The 27,500-nt window shown below is 42.3% G+C and overlaps 2 protein-coding genes across 2 annotated transcripts in view; one reads left to right on the top strand and one right to left on the bottom strand.

Annotated features, from left to right (window-relative positions):
* The first annotated feature begins 1,785 nt into the window (after positions 1-1,785).
* On the top strand, positions 1,786-8,122 carry n6amt1 (N-6 adenine-specific DNA methyltransferase 1). Its single transcript, XM_063217923.1, has 7 exons — positions 1,786-1,887; positions 2,816-3,008; positions 3,508-3,594; positions 4,136-4,226; positions 6,049-6,132; positions 6,338-6,479; positions 7,177-8,122. The coding sequence occupies exons 2-7, from the start codon at positions 2,878-2,880 to the stop codon at positions 7,314-7,316; spliced, it is 675 nt and encodes a 224-aa protein (XP_063073993.1). The 5' UTR covers positions 1,786-1,887; positions 2,816-2,877; the 3' UTR covers positions 7,317-8,122.
* A 2,468-nt stretch (positions 8,123-10,590) lies between these two features.
* gart (phosphoribosylglycinamide formyltransferase) overlaps positions 10,591-27,500 on the bottom strand; it is a 26,199-nt gene continuing 9,289 nt past the window's right edge. The window contains exons 9-22 of the mRNA XM_063217182.1: positions 27,398-27,483; positions 26,411-26,579; positions 23,045-23,279; positions 21,950-22,044; positions 19,578-19,687; positions 19,004-19,202; positions 18,390-18,641; positions 17,487-17,639; positions 17,104-17,307; positions 16,292-16,444; positions 13,889-14,019; positions 13,006-13,147; positions 11,840-11,955; positions 10,591-11,565 (exon numbers count right to left, since the gene is read on the bottom strand). Of these exons, the coding sequence (XP_063073252.1) occupies positions 11,374-11,565; positions 11,840-11,955; positions 13,006-13,147; positions 13,889-14,019; positions 16,292-16,444; positions 17,104-17,307; positions 17,487-17,639; positions 18,390-18,641; positions 19,004-19,202; positions 19,578-19,687; positions 21,950-22,044; positions 23,045-23,279; positions 26,411-26,579; positions 27,398-27,483 (2,237 nt within the window). The 3' untranslated portion in view covers positions 10,591-11,373. The remainder of the gene's footprint in view (positions 11,566-11,839; positions 11,956-13,005; positions 13,148-13,888; positions 14,020-16,291; positions 16,445-17,103; positions 17,308-17,486; positions 17,640-18,389; positions 18,642-19,003; positions 19,203-19,577; positions 19,688-21,949; positions 22,045-23,044; positions 23,280-26,410; positions 26,580-27,397; positions 27,484-27,500) is intronic.

The raw sequence follows: 27,500 nt of genomic DNA, 5'->3' as shown, positions 1-27,500 counted from the left end.
ATTGGCCGCCTACACAAAAAAGGTAATAATACATTGATTACCAATCTGATTTGCACATTTTGTGATTAATACCTTTTAAACATCCTTTTAATACATTTCCAAGTTGATGTAAATGTTCTTCTGCTTTGTTTTAGTGATTTGTAGGCTTTTTTCTTATTCCTTATCCTGCACCAATTTGTTTTATTAACCCTCTGGAGTGTAGGGCCTCTCAGGGGCTTTCAGGCAGTTTGGAACACCTTTACTTTTTTCAAGTATTTCAACTAACTGTAAACATATATACTAATGTGGCACATATGGTTGTATTCTGAAAAGCCTAACAGAAAAGAATATGAGAGTAAAGTGAATGTAATATAACTATATATAACTTTGGGAGAAGTAAATTAATGGTCCGGTCATTTTTGACTGAAACACCATGAATGTACAAGTTGGTGTATCTTCCACAATTCTTTAAGAAATAAAATTTCATTTGACCATTTGAATATGTTAGCTGGAGGATATCATGAAGTGTCATTTGTGTATGATGAGAAATAGAGAAGTTATTTAAGAATCAAGTTTCAAAACGGTCATCTTTGACCGTAACACAACCAGAGGGTTAAGTGCTTACCTGCGAACCACCCCCATTCATACCAGGTTCTGAACTTTTCCACACGTGACTGTGTGTTACTCGGATGAACCTGCTGACGCAACGTTGTCGTCACGGTTCACAGACAAATACATTTTTTTGGTTTGCATTGCAACCCAACTTTCTGGTTCTCGAACGTTTAAACTTCCTCTTGTGTGGCCCCTGACCCTGCTACTGCAACACGATCTAACAACCTCATGCAGAATAAAAGAATGAAATAAAAGAAACAAATCCAGGATGCTGGTGTCACAAAAAAATAATAATTGTGAGGGTGTGAAAGAAATGCCACAAATCGTGACAGCATGCTGAATTTGTTTCTATTATCGTGGTGTACCATGCAAAGGTGCACTGGCCTTGCTGCTGTGCCCTTTTTTGTGGCCTTGCCATAGCACAACACGATGCGCTTACCAAGAGGGACAAGCATATTGCAGACGTGTCCGTGTGTGTGTGTGTGTGTGTGTGTGTGTGTGTGTGTGTGTGTGTGTGTGTGTGTGTGTGTGTGTGTGTGTGTGTGTGTGTGTGTGTGTGTGTGTGTGTGTGTGTGTGTGTGTGTGTGTGTGTGTGTGTGTGTGTGTGTGTGTGCGCGCGTGCGTGCGTGTGGGTGTGTGTGTGTCTTCACATCAGAGTTGCAGGTTCGACGCCCATTGATCTTTTCTCAGCTTTGTGACATCTTTGTGGAAGTAGCCTGTTCCTTTAGGGTCCTTTTAGGCCCTGAAAATTGCTTCCTCTTTGCCTCTGTAGGCCTACCACTTTAGATTGGGGCTCTTAATAAGTCAGAGTCTGAGACATGCAGACTTGGCTGCTTTTATGGAGGCAGTCATTGTCTGGGTTGGTGCCTGTGTGTCTGTTTGGGAACATGGGCATTGCACTTGAAAAGCCAACCACTTTTAGCTCCCCATCTCACGTATCACCCTCTGCACGCACCCAACCAATTCAGTGACACGCAAACAGACCACTGCAAAGACTCAAGCGACAGCAATAAACCCCAACGCGACATTTATTGGTCTTGTAAAGCTACTGGAGATCTTAAAGTTTAACAATGCTGATATCCTCTGCGTAATATGGGTTGGCCTTTTCTTTTACAGAGCTGAATATGCTGCAAGTAGATAGCCCACACCAATTTCTGCAAGTCTCCATCCAAAACTACAACTACCACAATTCCCTTCGGTGAAGCAGGAAGCGGAAGTAAGCAGTTAGCGATCCATGCGGACAGGAGGAAAGAAGCGGTGGTTGGTCTTCAAACATTGTTGGCTGTGTTTGTAGAGGTAAATCTAAGTAGTTATTGCAAAATAAGGACATCAACGTCTGTGTTAGTTTTGTGCTGTGGTAGCCATTCATATGCGCAAGTAAATAAGAGGGACTTTAGATTACAGGATTTATGTTAGCTGTCAGTATCCTGGTTGTCTTGATTTGTTTACAAAACTTGAGCATGCCTCTGAGAGAAAGAATACAGCGGACACGGGAATGATGTAAAGAGGCTACCACAGTATTACTTTTGTGTGCACTAATGGTTATTTGCTGCACGTGCTTATTCTGCGTGCAGTTAAGCCACGTAGCAAGATAATTGAATTTGGACAGTTATGTGCCTTTCGAGAAGTGTGAGGCTGCTGACATACACTGCACAGACCTTGGCGTGCTTTCTGGTGCAGAGCCGAGACAAGGCATCAAGCCTGTTTTCTTTTATTGACTTCATTACACCCCTTTAAATGACGCCCAGACGACCGTATCTTCTAATCCCGGAGTTGTTCATAATAATTTTCACGCCGCCCCTGGCTGCTCGCGATTAACAGCTCTCTGCGTTGTAAAATGGCTGAAAAAAAGTTCCATAAAACATAAAAGAACATTCGCTTGCCTCGCGTGTTTTACTGTAATTTAGAACCAGTTTTGGATGGTTCTGTTTTGGGGTTAGGAGTAAACAAAAAAAAAAGGAAATCCCCATCTGTGTTCATTCCCAAGTGACCCTGCATGGAAATTGGAAAACCTTGCCTTGGCTTGCTGCTGATACTGAACTTCTTTATTATTTGTTTATTTATTCATACTGGTATATTCTGGTTTTTAATGTTTGTGCTTTGCATCCAAGTCCTGTTTGTGAATTACTGCACTACAGTGACTTTGAAACCCAAGGCCTTTCAAAGCTGCAAATGATTTTGTGTCGAGAAGAATGAATAACTTTTTATGGTCTTCACGGTTTAGTGTCCGATAGTGTGATGAAGTTTTGACCAGACAAAAGGGGGCCAGTGACTTTCTGCAGACAGATGACGTACCCGACTCCTCTGTTCGGCCATGTTGGCCGCGGCCCCTTTGCAGATGTGTATGAGCCTGCAGAGGACTCCTTCCTACTGCTGGATGCATTGGAGAAGGATGCCGAACGTCTGCAACGCCTTCGGTGAGACCAATGTTCTGCAGAGAGTTAGAAGATGAGCCATCTTGCACAGTGAGATTATTACATTACATTGCTTGGGTGACGCTTCTTTATCCAACGCAATTTACAGATATCACAGGCCATTGGTTACAGTCCCTGCAGCAATGAGGGGTTAGGTGCCTTGCTCATGGATGGAGTTATAGGGAGTGGTAACCTGCAGTCCTGTAAACTGCAGTCCGACTCCCTAACCATTATACCACGACTGCCCACAATCAGCCTAGATCAGAGATCATCATATCACCAGAGCTTTACACAGGGTGTGGTTTGGGGCGGGGGGTCCCTCCTTCTGGTTTTGACATCTCCACTTTTTTTTTTACATGATTGTAATTGTGGTTTCGTGTAACTCCATGGATGTTGCTTAAAATCTGAAATGAATCGTACCTGAAATGAATCAATCTGAAACAAACCATACAATACATTTTCACTTGTTGACGCGGTGTGTGTGTGTCTGTTTTATTTGCAGACCAACATTTTGTTTAGAGGTTGGATGTGGCTCAGGAGTTGTGTCTGCCTTCCTGGCCTCTGTGACTGGCCCAGAAACGCTATATCTGTGAGTATCAGACATTAGATTGGAATCTAGAGGCTGAGCTCCATTTGTGGTAATACCCTGTAGTGCCCTTTGTCATTGCACAAACACAGGGCAATGAAAATGCAATTCAGCATCTAATCAGAAGTGCAAATAGCAGTGGGGTGGACTATGTACAAATTAAATTCAATACACTTGTTCAAATACAGTTATTTACCACTAGTGCTAGTAAAGGTGGATATACTGTATGTGCAGAGTGTGTTTGATCGTTGTCACTCCTCTCCCATTAAATTAAGATATTTTTTCCCATTTGTCCTATTCTATGTGCTATGTCTGTGCCATGTTGTACAAATGCTGCAAAGGTAATTCCCTTGGTAGTAAAATGAAAAGCATGTGTCAACCCCACTGCCTTAGGACATTTGGGAAAGAGCATGAATATCAAAATATATGGAGAACTTGCTACGTCTGCTTCTATGTCACATCTTAAAATTTGTATTTGTCATTAATTTGTCGAGAATCTCGCTAAACTGTGAATGTGCGTTTGCGTGCGTGCGTGCGTTTCCAGCTGTACTGATGTGAATCCAGCTGCTGCTCAGTGTGCTGCTGAGACATCTGCGTGTAATGGCGTCAGGCTGCAGCCAGTCATCACAGACCTGGTGAGACACACACACACACACACACACACACACACACACACACACACACACACACACACCACATTTGCGTCTGTGGGCAGACACTTGTATCGCAGGGCAGTGTTTTCATTTTGCTTATTCATAACACGTACACACACACACACACAGACACTTGGTATCAAAGCTGTCAAGTCCAGAAATGGCCACAGCATGGTTTATTTTGGCACCGTCAGTTTTGAACAAGATGTCAAGCTGTGTTTGTGTTTAAAAGCCCACCACTTCTCGTCATAAGATGAACAGAACATCTAGACTGTAGTTTTATTCTTTCAAACAGTACCGTCTGCCAAGTCATCCAGTCCCAGGTCAGCTGACCACGTGTAACCCGCCACAGGAAAACGGGCCGCAAGTAGGCCCCGGGGCATATTAAGTTAGTGTGAAAGCGTGAAAGCCCATTGGGAAACTCCAACTCCCATTGTCATTGTGACACAGCACTCCACAGCACACAAGTGAACACTGCACACAACGAAATTGCATTTATACCTCACTCGTGCAAGAGGGCAGCCCTCAATGGCGCCCCTAGGGAGCAGTGCGGTGGGACGGTAACATGCTCAGGGTACCTCAGTCATGGAGGAGGATCTGGGAGAGCACTGGTTGATTACTCCCCCCACCAACCTGGCGAATCGGGAGTCGAATCGGCAACCTTTGGGCGACAATTAATCCTAGGTTCTGATTCTAAGCTTTACAATGAGACCTTGCACATGGACATCTGGTAATGTCTGATGTATTTGTGGCCTTTTGAATGTGTTCACTTCATAGCCTCTTTGAGCAGATGAGGCCTGTTCAGTCATTGCTGAAAAGACTTAATTACATCTTGACAACATTGCTATGGCATTAACAAAAGTAACAGATTAAGACTTGGTCATTGCAATTTGGGGGACCATAATTTTATAACGCATAGTCTACATTAACCCCTTTGTGCAGAGCCTAAGAGAACTTGTGCCCATACAAAAAAAACATAAATACAGCCCCTTTAAAGACTATGTATGCTTTTAGACGAAGCAATACTGCTTTCTGAAGTGGATTCTTCAAGACTTCAAGTGTACTTTTATTGTCAAAAATCTATGTAACAGGGTTAGCACAGAAGTTTGAAATTGCGAAAAGTTTAAACATATAATAAGACATTGACAACAATCACACACACCCACACGGTGAGGTAAAAATACATTCTTTCTCTGACACATTTACTGACACACATCTCGCACATTCTGCAAAAAAATGAAAATCACAAGAAAGGCAGAAAAAAAATCTATATTTGCGTTTTTCTCAGTGTTGCTCTCAGAGACATGTGGCCTGTTTTATTGTGGTCAGCCACACATTGTAACAGCAGCAGCAGCCGCCGCTGGCGCGGGTCATTGTGTGAAGTCTGTTTGGCGCCAGTGCCTTGTTTCAGTAACTCTAGACATTACAGAAGACAGTTGCTGCAGCTCCCGTAAACACACAGAGAGACAGAGACGCTAACAAGTGGGATTCCGTAGTAATGACTGTTAGTGTCTAGTGTGGTTGCTGACCTGAATTGTCTTTTATATTATAGTATATTGCGTAACAGTTGCATAATATGTACGCTACTACATGTGCGTGTGTATCTGTGGAACGTACAGAGCTAACACTGGCCTGGGGAAAACCTGTCCCTCATAGTATATTGTACAGAGGGCCCAGCCCTGGCAAAATGGAACCTTGTTAATGGAACTAGAGCTAGAGCTGCACAAAATACAGTGACACTATTTTTTTTATTTTGCTATGTAAGTGTACGTTGTCAGTAATACTGAAAATTGCTTGTGAACAGGTGGAGTCATTTTTGCCGAGGCTCAGTGGTGCAGTGGACGTCCTGGTCTTCAACCCTCCATATGTGGTCACTCCTCCAGAAGAGGTGAGTCCATAAAAGGCGCGCGTGTGTGTGTGTGTGTGTGTGTGTGTGTGTGTGTTGACCTGTTTATGTGTGATGGAGGTGAGATGAGTTACTATAGTTGAGCTCTCCTGCTGTGTGTGTGTGTTGGTGCTGTGGCGCATTACTCTGTGACTGTGTGTTGCTGAACTGTGTGCATGTGTGTGTGAAATGCGCTTTTCTTCGACAGGTAGGCGGGAGTGGCATAGAGGCGTCATGGGCAGGGGGAGAGCGGGGCCGAGTGGTGATGGACAGGTTTTTCCCCATGGTAACACAGCTGCTGTCCAATCAGGGCCTCTTCTACCTGGTTACCATAGCAGAGAATGACCCAGGTAGGAAAAGGTCCATAGGTTCTTTCTAATCCAACTCCCGTCCTCCCTTGCCTGCTTGTGTCCTAGTGGTGATGTCACTGACAAAAGCGCAATTCTAATGTCATGTTCTCATTTGCAATTGGGATGGTGAATGAAGAATAGTCCCCGAAAAGTTTTTTTAGGCTGACGGCGGGGAAACGTTATTGGTCTCTCCACGGAGCCGGAGTTAGCAACTTACTTTGTTGCAATTCAAATTCATATTGGGAACCAAGTTACGTTGCTAACTGGTTAGCAAATATGATTTTGAGAAGGGGGGTTCAGAGCAACTCCTGGATGGCTTCTCCCAATTCAACATCCCGATTGCAAATGAGAGAATGACCTTTGTGGATTGTGCTGTCTATTAAATAAAAAGCTTGACATTGTGCCTTGTGTCAAAAGGCCAAAGGCTACAGAAAAGGACGGGAGGAAATAGTATGACTTGCACCCACAGTCTGCTTTATTAGCTTATCGACATATATGTCTACCTGAACATGCTACTTCAAGACCTCAAGAGCTATATAGTTGCTTGTGCAATGAAATAAAATGATTGAATGACCATCATGTACTGCGGGCTTTTATAGTTGCATGTTCATTATTTTATATATTGTTTTTCCTTTGTGTGTCACATGTGCAGTGGCGTTGTAATTTTCTGTTTATGTATCCGTTCTTTATTTTTCAGAGGAAATACTGTGTGTAATGGCTGACTTTGGCCTCCAGGGGGAGGTTTCCCTGGCTCGGCGTGCAGGCAATGAACGGCTATCCATCCTGCGATTCTGTCGGCCCCAGCCAGAGCTACTCAAATCTGCATCTGTTAGCTGAAGAGGAGCCGGTGTCTGCCTGCACTTATGATGGCTAAAGGACTTAATCCGAGACGGGATGTCTAAGAGAGTGCCTAGCAATAAGCACCTCTCCAAGTCTGTGTTTGTATGTCAGAATGGCCTTTGGCAGTTCAGTGGACACTGCGATATTTTGGAGATGGACCAGTTGGTTGGCAGATGTGACTGAGAATGTGTTGGGCATGCAAAGGCAGGATCCCTCTGTGTTAATTACACTGATAGGGCAATCAGCACTGAAATGCTGTGCTCCGAAAGCACAGGGAATGGAAATGGCGCCCTCTATGGGCTCCCTTTCTGCCTGCACTCAACTTGTGTTTGTGTGTAGAACTGGCACAGTACTGCCTTTGATTATGATGAGAGTGCGATTTATTGGGGAGGATTGCCCCCCCCCCGTTCTGTTTTTTGTAATGTTCCACATGATTTTATTCTCACTTAAACTCAACTATTGAGATTGCTTAAAAATCGGAGCAGTTTGACAAATCGCACCTTGTTGTGATCATGGAGTCATTATGTGAAACATACTTGAACTGAGTTTCCATTACAACTATCCTAGAAGCACTTGTTGAATCCTGTCTGCAAAACATTAAATGAACCCTTTGTAACTAAATACAATACAAACAGTATTTTATAAATACCCAATCATTCTTCATCCTGATCCTGGCACAAGGACACTTGTTGTTTTCTGTGATCTTTCTCTTTAAGAATGGTACCAAATTAGGCAGTGGTACAATCAAGGTCATCAACACTGGTGCAGATATACCCTGTTCTGTATTAGCCAGCATCATTCACATGTAGCCTGACCATACGCCATATTCCTACAAATGGAAGAGGGTAAGTAGAGAGGGTCTAGAGTACAGTCACATAGGCAGGCACAGGCACTGACCATTGACTTGCATGGCGGACGATAACTGCATTACGGGGACCGATGGTTCCTTTGCCTACGTCAAAAGTTCAGGATGTAATTGCCAGCCAGGCTTGTACGAAATTCCGAATTGAATTGAGAATGACCCCAAAATTCAAATTCAATTCTTGAATTTCAATATGAATTGAATTTAAATTCCAAACAGGAAATAGAATTGCAATTCGAATTGGAATGGCAGGAAACTGAATTTCACAGAATTTAAATTCTAAGAAATTCAAAGCAATGACATAATACTGACACTAGGTGGTTGCAGGGATGGTCAGTATCTCGAATACTTCAATTAAAATACATTTACAAATAGAACATAGTATTTTGAATTTTGTATTTCATGTCAGTGAATTACAAGTATTTGAAGTTTGTATCAAAATACTTTTCCCCATGTATTTTAAATTTTCAAAATAAGAGAAAATACAATAGCCTACTTTTTCCTGAACAATGCAATTACATAGTAGGAACACGGATCAAATAGTATGTAAGTGATGCTTGTAGCTATATTGGAATGTAAAAGTGTTTGTCTGGGAAAGGGGTGAAGGACTCCAAAGATTGACAGTTCAATTCCCAGGTAACATTGGCAGGTGACTACCTGACTACGAGCTACTAACAAATAACCAGCCTCAAAATTCTGAATTATTGAATATATGCTGTTGGATCAAAAAACTCACTCTTGATAAAATATCATCAATAATTGAAATTGCCATGCTAAGCACCAAAGGTGCAACCGTGATCATTACTAATACTGCACCATGCATCACCCACAAGATGGCGCTCTAAGGCCACAAATGGTGCATTAGTGCCGCTTTGCAAGGTACATGGACATAATTTACAAGATACACGTTCTTGTTTATTGAACTCACATACAGACCTTGACATATCTGTACCATTTTTTAAATGCTAGTTGTGCCAAGTAGCCCGTTGTTTATATAGCCTTCTCCATAGTTACAAGAACTTAACATTATTGTTTGTTCAATGACTGGAAATTATGGTTACACAGGAGTTTGTGTGGTTTAAAGTAGGCCTACCTTTTATTGTGTAAGTGAATCGAATTGTTATTTTTGGCCATGCCATACAAGTCATTGAGTAGCGAAGGGAAATTGAGTTTCCTTGCTGAGACTCGAACCTTGAACTTCTGGCATGCAAAACTGGGGCTCTAACCGCTACACCAAATAGCCAAACTTATTAGCTTGTAAGTCAGGACACACCCAGATACCTAGTTTCTGTTGTATTTTGTGTATTTGAAAATGCAAAATACAGTATGTTGATTATTGATACATTTACTGTTATGTATTTTGTAAAGTATTTGTAACATCTTAGAGCTGGGTATTTTGCATTGTATTTTGAAATACATTTAGATGTGTCTTTGCCCATCCCTGGGTGGTGGTGTAAAATTCAAAGAAACTCAAAGTAATGACAAAATAAGAACACTAGATGGTGCTGTATATTTATAAGCATGTGTCTATTCCCGCCACTGCAAGATGGGTGGGAAGAGTGAATTATAGCCCCCTTAGGTCACCTGTTGAGCTGCTTCCTAGCAGTGCTTTAGGATTTGGGTAGGTAATTATTTGACTTTTGGGGTTTTTTTAACTTCCATTTTGAGTTACTGTAGTACAATGCCATTCTCTATTTGCTGTAGACCCTAGTAGGAGGTAATATTTAAATACATTTTGGTGCATAAAAAATAAAAAGTGTGAAAGTCATCTGTAGGCCTTGCATAACACTAATTATTATACATGCAATTACTGAAAATCACAATGGGGGCCTGCATGGTTTATACAACATTTACTTATCATTTTGAATGCTGAATACATTTGTAGTTAAATTTATTAGCAATATATATTTTTGTTAATGCTATTGTACTTAGTTACACTGTTATTGTTGTATTTTATTATTTTGAAAACACAAAAGTTGTGTGTTCATCCACTTCCTGAATTGCAGTGAGTTTCAATTCCATTTTGAATTCCATTTCCTGTAATTCAAATTCAGTTCAATTCAACATCCTGTAGGGGTGGAGTCAATTCAATTCAAATTCAATTCCACTTCCTGAATTGAATTTAATTCAGAAATTCTGAATTTCGCACAAGCCTGNTGCCAGCTGCACAGACTGTCAGCCAATCAGACTGAGTGTATGAATGCAAGACACAAAAAGACAGGAGCACCCCACCCCCTTCTGTCAGTGGCCATGTGAAGGAAGGGTAAATGCAGTGTTTGCTTTCAGTGAATGGTTGTATGAAAAAAAACAATCTGATAAAATATAAACTTCCCTGAACTTTACCTTCACGTAAAAAAATAATTGGTTTATTGAAGGGAAGAGAATTGTAAAAAAAATCCACAGACCATGTACATTACAGTGCAATTTTATTTATTCAAGGCAATGAGGCCACATTTTTTTCCTCGTCTTTGTGCGTGCAATGTGCATGACATACCGTGCTACACAAATACCCAGACAAACCAACAGAACAACGTTTCATGCAGCTTCTAACTTGGGTTAGTGCCATAGAAGTTCCCAAATGTTCAAGTAGTATCAACAGTGTCAGTATTACGGAATGAGAAGGCTACTTTCAAGTACACTGAAGAGAAAACCCTCTGGAATGATTGACATGATTAAAGGAAAGGGAATGTCACATTTTCTACAGATTACTCTCCATGTAACAGTAGTGAGAGCATCCTTGAAATGGCAATTTATGTAAACAATCTAATTACATAGTTCTTCAGTAATAATTCGGTACACTTAAAAATGACAATGTAACATGTGCTTTACATTGGCTGTATCACTAAGCACACACATACAGTATTACAACATACAGCTGATCCTTTTGCAGGAAGAGATTGATTTGTTCCTTTGATGGAATGGATGCGAAAGAAATCCAGGGGATCATTCCAGAAAGGTTAAGTAACTTACCGTGTAACTACCGAGATTTCTAAGAGTATAATATTATCCAGTTTCTCTGACCATGGTGTGGTAAATGGTAAACCCCCTAATATCAGAGCCCTCTTGAAATTTTTTATTTGCTTGGAAAAAAAAGCCACAAGTCTCTACTACTAGTAGATTTACTACTTACTCCAGATTAACTTAGTAACTGAACCATGGAATTGGAACACCACTGTTTTATTTTGTTGTTGTTTACATTGTGGAGTTCCAGATGATGCGTCCGTCCTCGCCGAGCTTCAACGCTCCGCTGGCCACCAGCTCAAGGGCTGCTGGGAAGGCCCTGTGTTCCGCCTCGCGAATGCGCTCTGATAGGCTCTCCTCGGTGTCATTCACCACCACAGGCACCGCCTCCTGGACAATGATGGCTCCAGCGTCCACCTCCTCCTGCAAATAAGAAGAGGTGCGTTCTGGGGATTTATTTATTTTTGTTCAGCCACAACCGTTTATGCTGCAAATGTTTGCATGATCGATAACAAATATCATAATGAAGAATAATGCTCGCCGTTCCAACATGTCATGAGGTGCAGCAAAGCAATGAACCTAACATGACACTTTCAACCGATAAAATACATGAACTACAACGTATACATAATTTAGAGATGAAGAGCATTTTAACAAGCTTGACTGCATGGGTTGATTTTTATTTTTGAGTACTTACGGCAACAAAGTGAACGGTGCAGCCTGCCACACGGACGCCTGCCTGAAGAGCCTGCTTCTGGGCATTAACACCCTTGAACGATGGCAACAGTGACGGGTGGATGTTCAATAGCTTCCCTACAGGCCACAATATCAATATTCATGTCAAGAGATATACTACCAACAGATTGCACATTCAGTTCATGCTTAACACACACACACACACCACATTGTCAGCTACACCCTGCAATACTGTATATCGGACATAATGAAAGAAGAGTCGTCCCTTCTCATTGGGCCTCTCTACTTCTTGATGAACGACCCAATATGGCCGTTGCCTCATGGTAACTGCATAGAACTAATGTGCATTTCAAAAGATTACACAGCACTCACAATTAAAACGTGCCAAACAAACAAAAACTGAAACAAGAAAGAAAAATGTCTGCACTCTTAAATCATTTTGTTTATTTAATAGCCATGCGGCCGAAAGCTTGGCTATTAAATTATTTATCAAGGGTTTATCGCTGTCAAGGATTTTTGAGTGTAGAGTTTTCCTTCTTGTTTCACAACTGCATAGAACTGGAAACCTAGATTCCTATTTTTTTTTCAGCGGCTATATAGTACTAGCAGAGAGAATTTAGATTGAGAGGGGACATATGGCGGCCATCTTGGTGACGCCTTCGGAGTGCTATTTCGCGATTAAGTAGACCAGAGCTGAGAGTCAATGGGAAAAATGAATGGGGAAACTGAGTATAGGACGGAGGGGAACCCAGCGGTTGTGAAAACCATATGGTTGAAACGACCGTGAAAAACTGATCAATCTGGACTACTTGGTTGTGTCATACGAGTCAAAATAAAGCTTTTTAAGCCACTTTTCTCACGGTTTTTTTGACAGAGCGCAGGCGCAGTAGTTCCATAACGGCACGAGAGCAACGGCTTTTCACAACTGAGCATGTGCATAATTTCGCGTGCGCCGATGCAGCCAGATGATTGGATCACTGGCAACGCAGCTCAGCAGGCACATTGGCTCTTGTTACCAGAAAGGCGGGAGATGTGCGGGTAGACGCCATATTTGCGTTACGAATCTTCACCGTTGATTTCTATAGACACCTAACGATTCTGTCCTATCTCCCCTTTCTAAAAAAAATCTCTGGTACTAGGCTAGCACCAATTCGTCCTCAAGTGTACCGTTCCACTTCTTGACAAAGGTCCCGGTGAGTATCCTCATGAAGCCGGCCAGGCAGACCACCTCCACCCCAAACTCCTCCAGCACACGGTCTATGGTGCTGTCAAACTCAGACCGACTACCATACAGCTTATGGTCCACCACCTACAAATATAAAAGTAGTAAACACCAAATAAATGCCAATGCCAAAGGAGTTTTTTATGCAAAGCCTAAATTCATTAGCACTGTAGTTACGCATCCCAAGAATGTATGTGTAGAGTAAATGCATTGTTGGAAATCAGTTATTATGGGTTTAATGACATATATATCAAAATCTAAGTTATGTTAAATAAAATGATTAATCAGCAAAGAATGTGGTAATAAAGAGTAACAAAACAGCCACATGTTAATAATCTACTTAAAACTTCTTAAAAAGGTGGTGGTGCAGGTTAACCACCACTGATGATTAAAACCATTTCAGATAATTTTTCAATGGTATATATTTTAGAGTCCAAATATTAACGTTTATTTTTTAAACAGAATTTAGTGATGATGTCACATTGGGGACTCCCCCCTCAGCAGAGAGGTCTCCAGTTCCCCACCTTGATGTCCTGCACTGCTTTATGGGGAAAGAATAACTGCCACTTTTTCATGTAATATGTCTTGTGGTACCCAATCAAAGCAAAAACGCTAGATAATAGTTGAAATGTAGTCGAAATAGTTGAAATTCTTTAACTTCTTAAACTGCACCACCACATTTAAACTCAAGTCATTTTTACTGAGTCCGGAGCTATGCACAATTACTGCCTTTCCACAGAGCTAATTTCCACTTTCACATCAACATCACATCAAATAAAATAAGGAAGGTGTAGTGGTGGCCCTATTCTAACCCGTGCTGGAACTGACCCGTGTCTGGATGCCGGCCATGGAGGCCCTCTTGAGTCCCAACACTCCTGGCCTGTTGGAGATGACCACCACGATCTCAGCAGCACTCGACGGCTTCTTCGCCTGCTCCATCAGGGCCTGCAGATTTGTGCCTATGGCACATGTAATATACATCATTATATGTATATATTATTATATGTTTATAATGTATAACATATATACATACATATAATTACATGCATTATAAATACATTATAATATAATATGCATTACAGACATAATACATAATATCGACTTTATTTTTTCATTTATATATCGACTGATCCTTTGTCTGCTTCATCAGGACCTGCAGGTTTGTGCCAGCTACTGCACACATACACAACAATAGGCACATTTAACTTTGCGCAATGTCTACATGCGCAGACACCAATGCATTATAGACTGGAAATGTTACATAACGGTTAGAAATCTTGTACGACTTCACAAAATTCAGTCATGCTGTGATGAAGAAACGACGTGTGATTGCAGATGGACCTGGCCACTCCTGCAGTTGCTTATCCACGTTGATGTTCGTTGCAAGTGTCTGCATACCGTCTCCACTGTGACGCACCCTTGAAATGGTTGGCCAAAAGTTCACTGACGCTTGTGTAGACACGTGTCCCACAGTCACACCCCTAAAAACTTTGCAACGCACTCCACTTCAACTCCTCCTCCCCACCTGTCCCCCCACACCTTACTTGTGATGTGCTACGTAGATCAAACTGGTGTGAGCTCACCGTCTCGGTCATCTACTACGGTGAACTTTAAATACGCTGTGTGTTGCACAACCCATGCCGTTATGGCAAGTTCTCGCTGACGTACTTTGCAATGTCAGTCATTATTGTACTATGTCAAATGCGCCTAACAACACACATATACAGGGGTTGGACAAATTAATGGAAACACCTGTCATTTTAGTGTGGGAAGTTTCATGGCTCAAGTGGATCAGCCTGTTGGCCAAACTTCATTCATTGCACATTGCACCAGTAAGGTAAAGTGTGAAGGTTCAATTAGTAGGGTAAGAGCACAGTTTTGCTCAAAATTTTGCAATGCACACATTATGGGTAATAATGTTGACAATGTTGAGTTCAAAAAGGAGAAATTCTTGGTATGCGTGTAACTGGTAGTTGATCCAGTGTTCTGGATCATCCCTCTACATCACATGCAATAGTAAACCGAGACATCCAACCTCCATGGTGTATTGTATGGCAGACCGACCTCTGAACCTCTACAGCTACATTCACACACATCGTTACTAATTACTTGCTCTGCGAGTGTAGTCAATAGAATGTCCAATGTACAATGTAATGTGTTTCAGCGAAGCGAGGAGGTGAGGAAAGTACAATGCAATGTGGGCGGATTCCAAGATAAAAGTATTGTAACTTCAAGCAAAGCGAGTAACCAATTGGAATACACAGTTTGGATTATTGACAGTAAACTTCTCACTTTTACAATGGCAGTTTAAGGACAACTGCACTATTTTGAACATAAAGCCCCTTTTCTGAGTGGTCTGCAATGTTTTAGAGTCCCCCTCACCGTTTGTTTTTCATGTTTGGTGCAGTCTCCGTTATTTGGCTCATCTGGATTTTGTTTCAATTGGTTTTACAATGTGCGTCTATGGGCGTGTCGAACTATGTTCTTAAAAGCCACCTTAAACATTTGTTTTCAAAAGTCTACAGCTCACAAAGTGATAAGGGATGCTCACTAGCAGTTCCTAACAAGTTTCAAGGCGAAATATGGTTTCAGTCATTTTTATTTGCCATTTTGTGAAAGAAAGTGAAAGTGAAACTTACAGTAATTTACAAAATGCTACATAAAACACGACTGAAGCCATCGCTACACAAATTCTTAAGGAACACCAGTGTGCTGAACACTTGGTGAGTTGCATATTCTTGAAAACAAATGTTAAAGGTGATTTTAAGAACAGAGCTGGACATGCCCATAAACGGCCATCCTAAATCTTGTTGAGATTAAATCCAATTTGGCCAAATAACAGACTACAGCAAACATGAAATAAACGGTGAGGGCGACTCTAAAATATTGCAGACAACTGAACAGAAAATGACCTTTATGTTCAAAATAGTGCAGTTGTCCTTTAAACCCACAGGAACGTTTATCAAATGTTCCATGAGTGAGTGGCGAGTAGCCAAATGAGCGACAAGCAAGTAATGTGTGTGTGAATGTAGCTTAAACTGTGATTGGAAGAGTTAATACCTGTTCCAGACAAGTGTATTCCTATTCCAGTACATCTGCACTGAGTGTGGTAAGAGTGGGCAGTGCTGTTGGACAGTGTGCCGGCTGCTGTACGTCTTTGAGCGACTGTGTGTATGTGGTGTGTAACTTCTGAGCTAAGCTGGGATTGGGCGTGTTAAGCTTTGTTGGTACCTGTTCCGGAGATGAGCACCCCGACTCTGGCGCGTCTCCGTTGTCCGTGATCAGAGTGCGTGTTGCCGTTGGGCAGAGCGCTGGTGTCTGGACTTGACTCTGGACCCGCCTTCAGACTGGCTGACAGGTTATGCACCACCACGGGCTCAGACCCTACAACAGTACAAGCATGCGTGCACACATATCCACCCCACCCCACACCGACACACACACACACACACACACACATTACTGTACAGCTTCCGGACCACAACAGGTTCTTTCACCCAAGTTCACCACACAATCCACACTCGTCATTTATATTATATAATGCAAGCCATTACCAGTATACTTGCACTGAAATATGAAGTGATCTATGGAAAGCTGATATGATCAAAATCGACGTCATTTAACAAACACTAAATACACTACCGATCAAAAGTTTGGAGTCACCACACTTTTCCCCCACAATACTTTTTTGACAATTTAGCCAATTCCACATATCAGTTTATTGTGTCCTTATTCTCTGAAATGAATGAATACAACAAATGAGCAATATGATATTAGAAAAGGTTAAAAAAAAAGTGTGGAATGAATGTATAGACAATTGTATTGCAATAAATTACATTTATTTATCATTACTCAAAGCTGGACAGCTTTGGCATTTATTATAACCAGTTATGGTTCTACACTCATTCACTCCCTGGGCGTAATGCTGTCCAGATTCCTGCCCCAGATTCTATCCCCAAACTTTTGAATGGTAGTGTATATTCAGAGAATAGCCTAGAAATTGTGAAAACTGCCTCATCAATCATCAAAAGCTCCAGACCCACCAGGCTGCTTGTGAGCCAGCGAGCCCACGATCCAGGCCTGCTCGTGGGCCTGCAGCTGGCGGAGGACCCTCTGGGCATCGGGCCGGGCCACCACCAGCACGGCCCCCAGGCCCAGGTTGAAGGTGCGGGCCATCTCCTCCTCGCTCAGGCCCCCGGCCTCCTGCAGCCAGGAGAACACGGGAGGGATACGCCAACGAGTGGCATCTAAAAACACACACACACACAAAATGTAAATGTTTCATAAACAAAAATATCAACATTTCCCCACTCATTTGCAAACATTTGTTAGAAAATAATTAACCAATGATGAACAAAACTAAGTCTTATTTTCTAAGGCTTTTTATACATCCATTATTATTAAGTGTAACCAGTGTTGCACATACCCAGGTCTACTGCCAGCTCCTTGGGCAGCACGCGTGGAATGTTCTCCAGTAGGCCTCCTCCAGTGATGTGGGCGTAGGCCTTCACAACTCCACTACGCAGCACCGGCAGCAGCAGACGACTGTAGATCTTAGTGGGCGTCAGCAGCACATCACCTGCAGTGGTCAAAAACAACTTTGTTGCAAAATGACACAAGTGCTATTTTTTTACTTCTGCATTTTATTATTGGAAAGGACTGTTCAGATGTCCCATCATCTACGCGTGAATTCCTGCCATTCAAATATTTTGAGAACATACCTTTTAAAACCTATATTAAATGCATTTTAAAATGCAATGCAATGCAATGCCCAATACAAAAATGTCAATTTCCCAAAATGTTCAAAAAATGGATACAAGTAATTTAGCCACAAAGCTCTTGAAACACTGATGGCCAACTTAGATTCATTAGTTACGATGGAGTGCCATATATTCCAAAATACTTAGTTTTACCTGCCCAATTCAACCAGGTGACCATTCAACTAGGCAATCACCAAGTTTTACCTGTTCAATTCAAGCAGCTGATTGCCGGGTTGAACGGTCACCTGGTTGAGTTGGACTGATAAACTAGATCTTTTTGAGTACATGGCACTGGATTGCCCATCACTGACCCAGCTTGCCCATCACTGAAAACAAGCAGAGATCAAAGTAGGAGATGAATCCTTTCTTTAAGGTGCAAGTTAAGTAAATACACACTGTACACGTCAAGTACAAGTATATGCATGCACACACCTCTAACAAATCCACTAAGGTACGATTTCATAGGCATCTAGTGGAGTTTCATGGTTTGTTAGAGAAAACAAATCTATTGCCTTTCATGTGTGTGCATCACTCTATACCAACTCACAAACGGACCTGAACCAACTCACCAATGGTTTCTCCAGGTTTGCCAAAGGGTGCGGTCGAGCTGTAGTGCAGGCCGGCCTTCTCCAGGATCTTGCGGACCAGGCTGAAGCCGTTGCTGTGCACCCCAGAGGAAGCCACTCCGATCAGGAGGTCCCCCTCAGCGATGTCCCCCAGCCTGGGCAGGAGGGCGCTCCGCTCCACCGCCCCCACACAGAAGCCCGCCAGGTCGTACTCTCCCTTGGCATACATGCCCGGCATCTCTGCAGTCTCACCGCCTGTAGAGACGGAAAGGAACGAATACAATATACCATACAATATGCATTTATATAGCGCGCAGTGTTACAACAATGAAGTTGTTTCAAAGCGCTTTCCAAATATACATACACACTCCCATATCCACACACCACAGTTTTTGTGAATCATTGTGGGTCTACAGCATGATTAACTCAATATGCCCCCAGTCCTACTTGCGGCTTATTTTCTTGTAGCTACATTGTCACATGTCACATTTTAAACATGGATTGGATATACACCTCTCCAACTTCGGGACATGAGCACTCAAAGTGGAACAAGCAAAGTGAAATATTTTCCACATAACATGATTGGTCAGTTCACGTGCCAATCACTTCACACTCACCCAGCAGAGCGCAGCCGGCCATCTTGCAGGCGTCTGCAATCCCTCCAATCACGGAGGAGGCCACTCCCACGTCCAGCTGGCCGCAGGCAAAGTAGTCGAGGAAGAACAAGGGCTCTGCCCCCTGGGCCAGCACGTCATTCACACACATGGCCACCAGGTCCTGGCCCAGAGTGCCGTGCTGTCCACACGCATGGGCAATCTAGGGACAATGACACAGACAGTGGTGCGCGCACCCACAAATACAATTATTATTATTACAAATACAAATAATATTATTGTTCATTCATATGGCCACCAGGTCCACGCCAAGAGTGCTGTGTGGCCCACATGCATGGGCATGCATGTACACCCACCAGCAAAGTTCTCTTCACACACACACACGCACACACACACGCACACACACACGCACACACACACACACACACACACACACACACACACACACACACACACACACACACACACACACACACACACACGCACACACATACACAATACTGTCTAATCAAGGATGCACACAGAGTGGTCAGTCGGTCAGTGTGTTTTTACTGCTTTGGTAGCAGTTTGTTTGTACCTTCAGCTTGGTCCCCACACCATCTGTCCCTGACACGAGAACAGGATCAATGAATCCAGCAGCCTTCAGGTCAAATAGGCCAGCAAAACCACCCAGCTCAGCATTGCACCCTAGCGGACAAATGGGACACGAGCGTCTAAATGAGCACCGTTTCTCAAACTCAAGAGTGCCTCCTTTGAGTAACGATCGGTTTCCAAGGACTCCACGTCATCCCGACACACCAAGTACTGTTCTAAACTCAAGCATCTTTCAGAATTCTACAAATTCCCATAGCCTTGATTCATCCTGTTTAAAAAGCGTGCGAGGCTTTGAGCCTCATCTTGTGAGTGACCTTCCTCTTTCGAGAGTATCTACTAGACTAATGCTTGAGATGGCCTTGCCCCAGGGCAGACACCTGACATGATGTTTAGTTTAGTTTAGTTTGGGTGTGTGTGTACTCGTTATTTACTCTTTATAAAAAAAAAAAATAATTAAAAAAAACCTAACCCCTCAACTGCACTTGTTGTTCTGTATATCTCCTGTGCACTTTGTATTTGCTTGTGATGTTGGCTTGCTTATGTCCTCTTTTGAAAGTCGCTTTGGTTATAAAGCGTCTGCCAAATGCAATGTAATGTAATAAGTAAGGGTTAACGTTCGGCGAGAAGGTCGCTACCGTGGAATAGCAGCACGACAGAGAGAGTCTTTAGACCCCGACGCGGAGCTCTCTGAAGTGCTGCTATTCCACAAAGCGATCGACTCGCCGAACGTTAACCCGCTTATAGAGTTCTTCAGCGGAAGCGGAAGCATGTAGTAGATTGTAGTCTTTCATGTTAGCATTTAAGGACGTCCTGGTTCCTATCGGCTTCCGGCCTCCATTGGGAATGAATAGGGGTAAATTTCAAATAAGCTCCGAGTGCAAGCACGCGCTTAGCGAACCCCCGCAAACTGTCGAGGGTGTTAAAAATAGGCTGTAGGTATGACATGGTTGATCATTTTGTGTCAAACTTCGACATAAATACGATGTTGCGTCCATATGCTAAACCCGGAAGCTTTTGGCGACTACAGAAACGGCGCCAGTATCTAACGGCATGTACGTGCGGAAGGTTGTACCCATGGCAACCAAAGGAAAGTATGTAGTTCGGAAGTTTTAATGATCAGAAAGGGGTTAGCAATATTGAATTATAATCGTCATGATTTAACATGTGAATACACCAACATGATGATACGATCCGTTCCACTAATGAGAACGGGATGCGGGGACACGCTAATGTTCGTTGTTGCCGTGCAACTTATATTTTTGCCAAACCTGAATCTCTATGGCGTTTTGCAATGTAAAAAATCGCCAGGGAACCGGTAGTCCAAACGCCGCATACAAGTTGACGTCAACGCTGAAGAGCTCTATTATATGGATATACTTAAATGATTCACACATGGCGGGGACATGTCTTTATTTAATGTTAAGTTTATAAACTATACGAACTAACTAACTAAAGTTTATAAAAGACCGGACCCCCTGCGGAGTGATATGAAACATTCGCTTTAGCAGTGAAAAGTCTTGTTGCCATTGACAGCAGTCTGATATAGACCAACTCGTCCTTATCTCAAATATCAGACGTGCGAACGTTGGGGAGCCCCATTGAAATGAATGGAGCATTCGACCGATGACGTCACACCATATAATAATGTAATGTAATGAGTGTACACCTTCAAAGCTGTGGCACTACGAAGGGAAGCACACTTGACTTTGAGAAACAGTGAAGGACTTCATGCAAGATCAGACATCATCTATTAAGACCCTAGCATGATCATCATGGGTCAAATGCATTTCTCCAAAAGGCCGTTTTACAGTATGCAAGTGAAATAATATCAAATAAATGTGTATGTTTAAATATCAATATCTAAACATGTATAATATACTGTAAACCACAAAGATTACCCCCAGCACTGTACATTTAAGGCAACCACCTAGACAACAAACACCAACTACCCTGAAAAGACTGAAGGTTTTGAATTACGAAAATATTTTCAAGTTGATCATATCATCATTTCAGTGTAGAGCAGTGGTTCTCAACATTCCTTTGAATTGCTTTATTGACTTAATTATAAGCATGCTAACGCCCCCCACCCAATAGCATGATGTAAAAGATCATGAAAACAGCACAGCCTAATAATCATACTTTTCTGTATGGCATTATTGATTATGCTGTATGACAATTACACAGCTTCTAGAATGACATGAGGGCTACCATTCCCTTTGAATGGGCCTTCCCAACACCCTCCATGTCCCTCTCACCTGACTTGCTCTCCAGGCCCCCCCAAGGTTTCCTGACGCCCCCATTGAGGAAAACTATTGTAGAGAGAGCCTCCATGGCCCATATGAAGCGGTGGCCTACCTGCCCGAGTAGTGGCTTTAGCCAGTGGCTTGATCAGGTCCACCAGATGGTTGCCTGCGGCAATGTCCACCCCACTGTCCTTATAGGTCAGACCTCTGTTAACACAGGCAGACATCAGACACACATTAAATAATGGCTGGTGATAACAATAACTGTATGGTAATAACAATAATTCAGCTTTTTTTTGTTCATTTATGTTTTTTTCTAGGTATTCCAAGTTGATCTGCAATGCACACGATTTAAGGGCAAATTCATAGGCTACAAACCAATACCTTACTTAATATGTGGAACAAATTTGATTGAAAAGTTGAGTTCAGCTTCAAATTTGAAGGACTGGTAACCAAGCATAATGTGCCCCAAGATGAGGATTACTAAAGAGACATATATTTAAAATTTCACTTGCAGTCCAAAGAGGACATAAGGAAGTTCTGTTTTTAAAATAATAATTCAAAAATTATAATTAAAAAAATCCACCTTTTGGGAGCCCTTCATAGAATAAATAAAAAACAAGAGTCTAAATTCAGTGCATTTGTTGATTTATTGAAAAAGCGAAATACAAAAATATAGACCACCATCACAGGAATGTATTGTTTTGTCTACAAGAACAAAGCTGAACATTTAAGGCATCAATAATGTATACTGCTCAGATGAAGAAGCACTTTGAGGAACTTAAAGCAAGTATTTTCCTAACCTAGTTGTTCCCTTCTTGGACCACCATGCGGACAACTTCTGTTACAATTTTTCATCTGTGTTCATGGACTACTATGGAGCGTTGAGGTATCAAATGTTGTGCAGTGTCTTTATGGCAGCCAGTAAACCACTACTGTGTGTTGGATAGATGTTAGCCCATGTGTTTGTATAATACGCCTATGTGAGCGCACTTGTCTGTGTGTGTACCGTGTATGCATGTCTGCCTACACAAATGTGTGGCACACACAGTGTGTGTGTGTGTGTGACATGTTTGACTGCGCATTTGTTTTGTTATGTATGGGTATGCTACATATGTTTGTCTACGTGTGTGTAAATTATGCATGTGTTTACTACGCATGTTTGCCTTTGTGTGTGTGCTAGTGCATGGATGTGTGTCACACACACCTAGAACGTGTGAGGTGTGCGATGGCGCGGTGACCGATGTCTCGGCGGTACACTGCGTTGGGGAATCCCACGGCCGCCACGCCCTGATTGGCCTTGTGGAGGGCACTGTCCAGACCAGCCATCACTGCCGTCACTGTCAGGACACGCCCACCGCTGGTGACCACGCCCCCTCCTTCCTTCAGGGCCGTCCCTGCGTGGAACACCTGCAAGCCCTGCTCCTCTACCTGGGACAGACCTGTGGGGAAGAACAGACCTGTAGTGAACACATTACAATGTGCATAATAGTACTCTACTCTACTCTATTGGACATGATGTCTGTGCAATGTAAAGTTCACAATGCGCAGACATCATGTCCAATAGAGTAGAGTAGAGTACTTTTATTAATCCCGAGCGGTGTTTCCCATACATTGAGGAAACTATGGCGCACCGCCATAGTTTAAATTTTGGCCGCCATAGTTTATTAAAATGTTAAAAAAAAAAAAATTACTTTTCAACTTTTAAAAAAATTTTTTTTTTAACGATTTGAAAAACGATTTCCTTCGCATGTTCCTCTTGGAGTAAATACATCCTATAGACAAAAAAACTTAAGTGCATGAAAGACAGGGATCAAAAGCCTAGTCAAGTTGTTGCAGTTAACTTGGGTTTGGGAGCAATAAAAAAAACCTTCAGAGAAGGGACAGTTGGGATGAGTTTACTGACACTCCCAAGGCTTTTTCATTGCATAGACCCCTGCATGAGGGACGAATGAAAAGTGTGTTGCAAACAGAAATTATTCACTGTACTGCATTTTTTTATATAATGTTTTTATATATGCCATGGTTGAAATCGTATGTAATTTCTCAAAATATAAATGGTTGAAATGTAGGCCTATAGTTTCTCCATGCGCCAATGTCATTCTTTACTCATTGTCTGACAGCTTACACCGATACACAAAAACAAGACATACACAAAGACCTAATACACATTATTGCATATTGCAGTAAATATATGGCAAATTGGATAGGACCTGCATGATATGCCTGAACAGCCGATTTACGGGTTATACATTCTGAACAAGAAACAAGTTTACAAAATAAATAAAACAAAGCCAAACTAAAAAAAACACACAAGGCCATCAAACCAACCAAACAAAAACAGTAATGTGGTTCTTCCAACGTTTCGATGACATTCAAACAGTCATTTCAAAGCAACCTCACAATATGGCACTAGAGCTTAGATCGGGCCTAAAGAATGAAACCCGACCCTTCCGAGCCCGCGCGCCCATTCCAGCCCGGCCCGGACCGGCCCATCACATTAACTGTAAATTATGAGCCCGAGACCGATTGAAGCCCGACCATTACTTAATATTGTGGACGTTATAGCTGACGGTGTCAACTAGTTTTAAGCTGTTTGAAGTGAACCAAACACATTTGTTAACATTTATCTTGATAAACAATGTAATAAGGACGACAAGTGTTGCATATGTGTGTTGAAAAGCATCCAAATGAATCAAAAACGGCCGACAATATGCGGAGCATTAATGTTGAGTCCTATCGTCTTCAGGCTTCAACTGATCACTAACTTGTTTAGCCTACTTTTCTCATGTCGTATAGCCTACTCTTGCCTTGAACATTTTGATGATGACCACTACTGGATTGTGAAGGCAGATTGCAAAATATAGATTTTGCGTCGCCTTGTCAGCTGATGGCATTATTTAAACCGCAGAATTGTCAGACGCATGGGGAGGCGGAGCATCTAGCCTACAGAAATCTCCGACTAAATTATTATTATTTTTAAAAAAAAATCATATCCCAATAAGTTACCGTCCAGATGCCTAGTGAGACTCAGTTTTTACTCCCCAAAGACATTTTTTTAGGCGCCCTGGCGTCCGTCAGTGCCACAGCCATTTTGGCCGGTGATGAAAAAAGTTAGGCTACAAAGCCATGCATGCACTGTCACTGGGACTTCTCGTGAGCATATCGTCCGCTGAAATGTTTAATTTGACCGTCTACTACGCCTACGGTAGCCTACTTGGAGATCCACTGCCATTTTTCAGCAGAGGTAAAAGTGAAAGTGATTCGATGCTGCGATGCTGCGCATGCCATCGCATTGAGTCCCAAACACGGCTTGACTAAGCAATTCATGAAACGGTTTTGCAAATGCAATGCCCTTCGTTGTGTTCACTAATATAGTAAAATACAAAAAAAAACAATAAACAGAAGTGTTCGACAGCAGCAGCAGCCAGCGTGAGTCAAGTGATTGGGAAGCATAACGTTATTGGGAACAACGGCACTGGTCTACCTGTTACCTGCTTGGCAGTTGAGGGAAAACTGCGCATGATATGCTGCCGTTTGCAATTTCGTAGTCTGACTTGTGCAACGTTATAGGCTAGCCTACACATAAAGAATCGTGTTTAAAAGCATCCAAGTAGGCCTACATCAAAACAATAGGCCGACAATAAGCGGACATTAGGCTACATGTTGACTAGTTTAATGTCGTCTTCATGCTGTAAACTGATCTCAAACTTCTACTTTTCTCATGTCGTATACATCTGTCCTTGGTCATTTTGATGATGACCACTATACTGGATTGTAAAGGCATAGCAAAATATAGATTTTGCGTCGCTTGTCAGTTGATGGTTAACTTATTTGAACCGGAGAATTGTCAGTGGTAGGCCTATTTTAAGTCAGACGCAAGTGGAGGAGGAGCATCGACAGAGTTCTGACACGGGAGACACGCGAGTGCCTGGAGGCTTTCAAGACCACAGCGAAATCTCAGACTAAATTATTTTAAAAATCATGGCCAAATGCATATGAGATTCAGTTTGTCATTCACCAAAGTCGATTTATAGGCGCCCTGGCGCCCGGCAAGCCTTGACACACACACACGCGCGCGCCAGTCAATTCAGCACAGCAGTATTACGCTTGCCAGTGGAAGAAAACTGCGCATGTTGCCTTTTGCAATTTCGTAGTTTGACTTCTGCAACTTTGTAGGCTTCACACAAAGAATAGTGTTTAGAATATTTCGTCTAATCATTATCCAACATAATGTTGTCCGTGCCATTAAGGCCCTAAGCTAATAGTTAAAAAAAGAAGAAGAAGAAGCTTGATCACTCCTGGGGCCCGGTCCGACCCGACCCGAGGATAGTGATGGAAAATACCGGACCGACCCGGCCCATGGGTCGGGTCGGGCCGCTTCGGGCTCGGGCTCGGGCAAAGAATCTATACTCTATATGGCATACATGCAAATAAGACAATTGAAAGTGAAGCGAACAGTTGAAAAATATGCAATTTTGTGATTCCACCCGATTCCTTCCCGATTCCACATTTTAACTCCCCTCTGAGCTGACGATGTCATGCAATAGAGTGTGTAGTGCTGTGTCCTGACCTGTGAGTTCGATGCCCTTCTTGTAAGCTCCAGGGTAACCAGGACTGGCCATGACCACGGTGACTGCAGCCATCCCCTCCTGCCATAAGGGGGGGCTAGAGGACAGCTTTCCCTCCAGCGTGTTCTTCAGCACCTCATACAGGTCACTCTTCAGCAGGGGCAGCAACACCTGACAGAGGGAGAGAAGAAGACCAAGAAGCCAGCGGATAAAGACTTCTAAAATACCATTTTCTTTATGCAAAATGTATTTCTCCCAATGTATAAGATGAAACCAATCAAACACTTCATACAGGTCATTCTTCATTGGGGGCAGCTGGACCAGACAGTTTCGGCATGAAACTGTTATATATTCATCGATTTTGACATTAAACAAAAAGCTACCGAATAAAATTTTGAGATACGGACAGACAGAGAATGTAGAATGCAAAAGTCTTTTGGATAATCATTTCCTGAAACAAATTCAACAGCATTATATTTTTGCAAATAAAACATGCACTTGTTAGAATTCTAAGTTATAGATATACATTATATCAAGATCATTTGTATCTTGTACACCACATTGTACACATCATTTAAGAAAAAAGGCTATGTATACATTGAATATGATCTCTCATGCAAATGTGTATTACATATTACATATTACTATGCATTACGTATATGTATACTTTTAGACTCTTTCGGAATCACTAACATTATTCTATCCAACTGTGTACGCTGCAGTACCAATATACTGTGCAGTATTCTTTTCTATTCTACTGTATATGCTACCATACTAAGTGTACATGTACTGTGCAGTATTCTATTCTACTCTACTGTATACTGTACCATACTAAGTGTACATGTACTGTGCAGTATTCTATTCTACTCTACTGTATATGCTACCATACTAAGTGTACATGTACTGTGCAGTATTCTTTTCTATTCTACTGTATATGCTACCATACTAAGTGTACATGTACTGTGAAGCAGCAGTGTGACTGGCCTGACCTGGCACTCAGGGTCTCCAAAGCGGCAGTTGAACTCCAGTACCCTAGGGCCCTGAGGGGTGAGCATCATGCCTGCGTACAGCACACCTAAACACACGAACACA

This window comes from Engraulis encrasicolus, chromosome 15, assembly GCF_034702125.1.
Source record: "Engraulis encrasicolus isolate BLACKSEA-1 chromosome 15, IST_EnEncr_1.0, whole genome shotgun sequence".
Taxonomy (NCBI): domain Eukaryota; kingdom Metazoa; phylum Chordata; class Actinopteri; order Clupeiformes; family Engraulidae; genus Engraulis; species Engraulis encrasicolus.
This window is presented reverse-complemented; position numbering and strand designations above follow the sequence as displayed.

Bases quoted from the DNA above. Each gene is read 5' to 3' on its own strand.
- n6amt1 (XM_063217923.1), top strand. From the start codon at position 2,878: ATGACGTACCCGACTCCTCTGTTCGGCCATGTTGGCCGCGGCCCCTTT. The intron at 3,009-3,507 runs GTGAGACCAATG...TTTTATTTGCAG, and splicing joins GAACGTCTGCAACGCCTTCG to ACCAACATTTTGTTTAGAGG. The intron at 6,133-6,337 runs GTGAGTCCATAA...TTTCTTCGACAG, and splicing joins TGGTCACTCCTCCAGAAGAG to GTAGGCGGGAGTGGCATAGA.